The sequence below is a fragment of the Spea bombifrons genome, chromosome 3 (assembly GCF_027358695.1).
Source record: "Spea bombifrons isolate aSpeBom1 chromosome 3, aSpeBom1.2.pri, whole genome shotgun sequence".
NCBI lineage: Eukaryota > Metazoa > Chordata > Amphibia > Anura > Pelobatidae > Spea > Spea bombifrons.
This window is the reverse complement of record NC_071089.1, coordinates 94,637,599-94,644,432: the sequence shown is the minus strand read 5'-3', so window position 1 is coordinate 94,644,432 and position 6,834 is coordinate 94,637,599. Positions and strand designations below refer to the sequence as shown.

General features: G+C 38.7%; 1 protein-coding gene across 1 annotated transcript; it reads right to left on the bottom strand.

Moving 5' to 3' along the window:
* Positions 1-4,926: 4,926 nt before the first annotated feature.
* Positions 4,927-6,051, bottom strand: P2RY12 (purinergic receptor P2Y12). Its single transcript, XM_053460400.1, has one exon. It carries the CDS (start codon positions 6,049-6,051, stop codon positions 4,984-4,986), a length of 1,068 nt encoding a protein of 355 aa, XP_053316375.1. The 3' UTR covers positions 4,927-4,983.
* Positions 6,052-6,834: the final 783 nt, after the last annotated feature.

The following is a 6,834-nucleotide window of genomic DNA, read 5'->3' as shown; positions in this document are numbered from 1 at the left end:
GTAAGGTGTTTAATTGTGATTGTTTGTGAAAAGGAAAATTACATGGAGTCATAGAGGTCTACCGAGTAACACATCAGAATCCTGTACCATGTCTACAATCCTCTTGTCACTATTCTTAATTTCCTCTGCTGTCAATCTCTTTCCAGCCACCAGCACCACCACAATATATCTGTAATATATAATGATCCCAGGCACTTAGCACCTTCACCACCTTCACCTCCTTCCTCTCCCCAGATACCCCCTCTCGAAAAAATTTCTCCCCTCCCAAAAGTCCACCTTCTCTCATGCTCTTTTCTACTTCTAGCAGCTGAAGATATCTACCCAAATCCTAGGTCTAATTTATTTCTCCCATCCCTTTCCTCTACCACTCAAAGTTCCAGAAACCTCAATAATCTCACCCATATACCCTGCCACTCCTCTTGTCCTCCTTTTACTTTTGCTCTCTGGAATGCACATTCTGTGTGTAACTAACAGCCATACACAAGCATTTCACTTCTTGTTTTCTGAACTTTCTCACTGAGTCCTGGCTAACCTCTTGTAACACTGCCTCTCCCACTGTTCTCTACGATGGTGGCCTCCACCTTGCTCACACTCCCTGACTTGATGACAGAAAGGGTGGTGGTGTAGGCTTCCTACTCTCCCCAACTTGCACTTTTCAAACTATTCCCTTTGTTCTATCTCTCTCTTTCTCTTTATTTGAGTTCCATACTTTGTGATTTAACCCCATCCCTTTAAGCATTGCTGTTTTATACCGTCCCCCTGTCCCTGCTAATAACTTTCCCGTATTGCAGGTTTAGCTCATACAGAAACATACAGATTAACAGAAATGCTTAAAACATTTTTTGAATAAATATCCTAACAAAAAATGCATGTGTAAGTGTAAGGCATTGGAGTGTCTGTGTGTGTATATTTATCTGTGTTGATTTATGTGTGTATGCGTGGTTGTATGTGTGTGTATGTATGTGTGTGTACTGTATGAATGTGTATGAATGTATGTGTATTTGTGTGTGTATGTATGTGTGTGAATTTATGTGTATTTCTGTGTGTATGTATGTGTGTGAATGTGTGTGTGTGAATGTGTGTGTATGTATGTGTGGGTGCATGTATGAATGTATGTATTTATGTGTGCGGATCATTATTTCCCTGTATTGCATCAAAATATCACCCATTAATTTCTATACCCAGCATTATTTCCCCTTCATACCCTTCCCCAGCAGGACCTGATTCTTATTTTTACCTTATCTTCCTGCCCCCAGCCTCTGAGTCTCTCAGTCTGCCTTCAAGTCTGACTCCAGGTTTGCGGGGTGGTCTTGCTCTGAGTCTCTGCCGTCAACACCTCTCTGAATAAAACGTCATATCAGGTGTGAAGCACACTGACAGAAGTGCAGTGAATGCGAGAACTGCGCACAGATCTCTTTTATGGTTGGTGCTACGGCCGTGGCCAAACAAATTCAGGATGGCCGGCCTTAAGACCAGGTAAGGCTCCCATTGCTGAGGGCCAAAACTCTCCAGATTCGGGGATATGGACTTGGTATTCAGTGCTTCTGCCCCAGGAGCCCCCATGCGACACCGCTGCTGGTAAATGTTAATATAGCACATTTGTTAAACTGTAAGCCCTGTTAACTTCCAGGCGAGCTGGCGTGAGGCTTTCCAGACATTTTAAATGATCTGCCATTTCCTTTGTTCAGTCTAGAAAACAGTTAGTGCTGATGAAGCAGGAATAGGAAGATTAGCATTCAGCTGACCCCATAAAGAACACTGACAGATATAACACCTTCAAGGTTAAATAATAGATCTTTTGCCTGCATCTCTAAATGGTGTGTATAAATATATATATATATATATATATATATATATATATAGCATAGTATATGTATATATATAGCATTATTTTATCTAATGTAAGCTGAGATATGTGTCAAAATGTGTATCACATCAAAGACTTTTATGATCATTCAAAAAGCCATTTATTTTTAAATCATAATGATAACATATATCACCCAAATGGCCCTGATCAAAAGTTTACATAGACTTGAATGTTTGGCCTTGTTACAGACACACAAGGTGATACACACGGGTTAAAATGGCAATTAAAGGTTAATTTCCCACACCTGTGGCTTTTAAAATTGCATGTAGTGTCTGTGTATAAATAGTCAATGAGTTTGTTCGCTCTCACCTGGATGCACCGAGCCGGCTAAATACTGAGCCATGGGGAGCAGAAAAGAACAGTCAAAAGTCCTGCGTAACAAGGCAATGGAACTTTATAATGGAAAAGGATATAAAACATATCCAAAGCCTTGGAAATGCCAGTCAGTACTGTTCAATCACTTATTAAGAAGTGGAGAATTCGGGGATCTCTTGATACCGAGCCAATGTCAGGTAGACCAAGATTTCGGCCACAACTGCCATAAGAACAGGTTGTTTCAAGGAGCACAATATGACGATACTTGAACAAACATGAGTTGCATGGTCACGTTACCAGAAATAAACATTTACTACGCCAATGCCACAAAAACGCCAGGTGACAATATGCCCGACAACACTTCGACATGCCTCACAGCTTCTGACACACTGTAAGCTGAAGCAATGGGGTTTATTCACCAGTTCATTCAGCAAAAAGTAAATTGTGATGACATAACTGTATTAACTGTGTTTTATACAGAAATAGCTACTTGCAGTTGCCCCTCTATAATGTATAGTTAATGCAGTAATAAGCTACCAAGACATTAAATTGTGTTTCTCCACGTTTGTTCATTTATTCCAGATAATAACATGTTCTACGGTTACAGTCAGAAGTAAAATATATCCCCAGTGGGAGGGTAACACAGACTGCTGGGGCTTCCCATAAGCTGTGCCCAAGGATTTGCTTCTCTGCCATGGATCCATGTAGTGTATTGTGGGGCAAATAAAATTACCGTACCAGGTTTCCACAAACACAAGGTGGTGATATGACCGCCTTACGTGTAATAAATAATGACTCAACCATTATTGTCAGATCTTATGGATGAAGTTTGTGAGCCTTTAAAACTCCAGGGGGCACATATCCCTCAGTATTCTCCACAGCTGATGAATTAATTTACTAACGGACACTTGGACACTCTGTATGGGGATGTTTCTGTAACAACGGACTAAATGAGCATTTCGTGTGAGCTAGACCTTCTTTACCCCATGTCTCTGTCTCTTTTTTGTAATTTTTCACGCCCAATGAATTTTCTAAAGTTTTGCATTAATTGTTGGCAACACATTAATACCGGTAAGTTATATTACTAATAATGCTAAATGTGCTATTCCAATCATTTAAGGAGTGGTTGTAGCACTCCAGAAGTATTTCCAGATGATTTATTTGGAATCGGCAAACCTAACAAATTGAAACAAAAAAAAGAAAAACACTCAAATGCTTTTCCTCATTTTCAGAAAATCTTGTCTGTAATTCATTTTACTTAAATTGGAACCTAGGGAATTTTAGATTACATTTTCTTCGAGAAAGTGCAGATTAGATCATTATTGTTACTATTATTATTTTTATTACTACCACCACTACTATTGGGACTGCATCTGTAGGGCAACAAAATAAGTTAATAGAGTGGAATGTGACAGTCTTTTGTCCACCACCTAAACACTTCCTGGAATAAAGGCATGCTTGTTCTCTTCCCCGATGGACATGGAACAAAGGAGTCAGTTGTTGAGTCCTGTTGGCTATTGCTTATGGCAATTCTAGTACGCTCTGTCTAGTATTGTAAGCTTGCGAGCAGGGCTGTCTCCACCTAATGTATCGGTTTATGTGTGTACCCTGTCTGCACGTTGTGTTGAGGGGTCCATGTACATATTATTATACATTTTTATTATTATTAGATTGGGTGTCAGCAGATTCTAAAGCCTTATTACAGTGAAAGGAGACTACAAACATAAAAAGAGGAATACAAAAGTAATGGTTTTCCTAATGTTACATTTTGTTGCTTGATACTTTTGTCAAATGTGTAACTGTTTATAACAAAGTTAATTGAAAAAAATGGTTAATATACCTGAATGTAAACTTTAGTTGAATGCTAACATACCATGGATAAAGTATGTAGAACAGTCATAAAGAACATTAAAACAATCTATGCATTTAATAGCAGATATTCATTTTTATCAGTAGGATGTGTTCTCTGTGACATCAATAACATAGCTCCATATGCAGCCTTACAGCTCATAGTCAGATACCTGTGGTTGCAATTCAAAGTCTTACCTGGGAACGTACCAAGAGTGGCTCCATGGAGTTCTCCTTCTTCTGCACATAAGACTAACCCCAGAAAGTGGACAGGGAGTAGGTAGAATGTGGGTTGAATGACCCCTCCAGCAGAAAAAAGAAACTAACCCTGGGAATAGGTACCCTATACCTTAATATTTTAAGTATGAAATGTGAACGTATCACTATGGCGTAGACGTGTCAAGACAAATTCCATTGGTTGCACACAAATAACAACTATCTTAAACATCCATAGGCACACGCTTTATGCTTTTATCTTTATAGAATTCTTCAGGCCCTTTACATTTTCAAGGTGTCCCTCTTGCACATTTTTTAAGGGGATTCTGAAGAATACCCCATCTTTATTATTCCCACCTGTAGATGTGTTTGGCCAAAGACATCTTCTGACATGTGATATACACTTCTGGTGCTGGCTTGGCAAGTGTTCTGGGAGTGTGTGGGGGGTTAATGAGACCCCCATGTATATCCACAGAAGAAATACCCATTGATTGCAAGCAGCCAATCAGTGGCAGACAACATTAGATCATGTAGGAATTCTGCTTCAGCTCTGATGCTGAAGCTTCTTAAGTATTTTAATTAATCCATATTAAACTGCATTAGCACTTTAATAAACATCAACTTTTTAGGTTGACTTTATGGAACCCCTTTCAACCTTCAATTTTCTACGCTAAAGTTTTTCTTGATTTATATTTTAACAGTCTGTCAATTCATATTGAATTCCACATATTATGTTGTTAGATTTTTGATTCTTCTGTCCCTGCGCGGTGTTGAGCCGTAATTTTGGGGCGTTTGTATGAAGTGATAAGTGCCTTGTTTCTTTTCCACATTGTCACCAGAGATTGTTTAAATGATCTGCAGAGGAAAAAGTAAATTAAAGGATCGAGGCAGGCATTTAAAGAGGATAACCAGAGGGTGCTCTCCTTTACATAGAAGAGGGTGTTCTGTGCAGAGCACTTAAAGACATCTCGAGTCTGACTTAATGTGTAAGGAATCCGTGCAAAGTGAAATGGAACAAAACACACAAAAAATACCGCGATAACTATAAAAACCTTCAAATTAACTTTTTTCCTGGATGTTGTCATTTCTCTTCTAGTTCTTTTGAAGGACTGGAATAATTGTTTAGTAATCAGGAGATAGCATACCACTATGATTACAAAAGTAACCCAGAATATAAATTGGCAAATAAAGTTAACAATTTCATGCCAAACTAGCCCAAAATCAGATTTTAAGAAGGCACATTTCTTCACACTTTTTGGAGTTGGCGTCTTGTTTGTCAGAATCATATTGGGTAGCGACACTGAAAACATAATGATCCATATGACAGCTGACAGTATTTTTGCAGAACGTGGATTGGTTGAGCTTTTGAATGGTCTGACTGTTTTCAGGTAGCGATCGATTGTGATCAGTCCAAGGAATATAATGCTTATGTACATTGTAAAGTAGAAGATCACCGATGTCACTTGACACACAAAGCCCTTCAGCGACCAAAGCCCAAGTCGTGCATCGCTTAGAATCTTGAAGGGAAATGTCATGATCATTAGGGAATCCGAAATAACGGAGTTTTTTAGGAAAATGATGAAATTAGATTTACTTGGTATTTGGAAAAACACCCGGATTGCCAGCGCATTCATTATTATTCCAGCAAAGAACAGGATTGAGTAGAGAACAGGAAAAATGACTTGATTGATACGATTTTCTCTAGAACACGCTGTCCTGTTACTAGTGTGATTGGTTAGGTTGTAAAGTTTAAAGTCTATTCTCGTATCTCTGAGTCCTATGAAGAGAAAAGAAATGAAATACATTTTGTTTTAATGCTGTACCCAATCATCCAGATTGTTTCAAAACTATATATGTGTATTTTATTAATATGTTTCATTTCATTCAGTTCAGGATGTTAAGTCAAATGTTTTCTCCTAAACCAGTATATAGAACGTTCCTTGGTTTCTTAGACTAGTGATCCCTGAAAACTAGAGCAAACCCTACAAATGACGTTCTTAGTTAAAGGAACACTCCAGTCATGGTATGCACTTTTAATGCATTTGATAACTAAGTGGTCCCTTTAAATTACAGTATGGTCCACATTGCGAGTGCATTCCCCACGCTCCAGCTATTTCTTGTGCAGGAGATGTGTTCATACGTGATATACCCGCCACCAGTCAGCTCTAGGGCTGGCTTGGCAGGCCTTCATGGGGGGTATAACGAAACCCAACCCATACACATGCGCAGACCGCACTCCCAATGGTTTCAAGATGCTGAAACTGGTGGCACAAATCATCAGACTACAGAGGAGGCCTTCTGCTACAGCTTCTTCTAAAGATACATGATTTATATTATTTTCAGATGGAAGAATACATATTAAAGAACTTATAAAGGACATTCATATCCATTCTTTGTTAAAGATCATGCCAGGGACATTGCATTTTAATTACAGTGTCAAAGGGAAAGTCAGCATCACACAATCTAACAACCAAGGTTTACATTTTGACATTTTTGTGTAAACAAAATGAATGATCTTAAAAAGAGTAAGTATTTACTTTAGAGAGTCAACTCTTCACCACCACTGAATGTACTTTGGCCCTGACTTT

Coding starts and splice junctions, on each gene's coding strand:
- P2RY12 (XM_053460400.1), bottom strand. CDS start 6,051: ATGTATTTCATTTCTTTTCTCTTCATAGGACTCAGAGATACGAGAATA.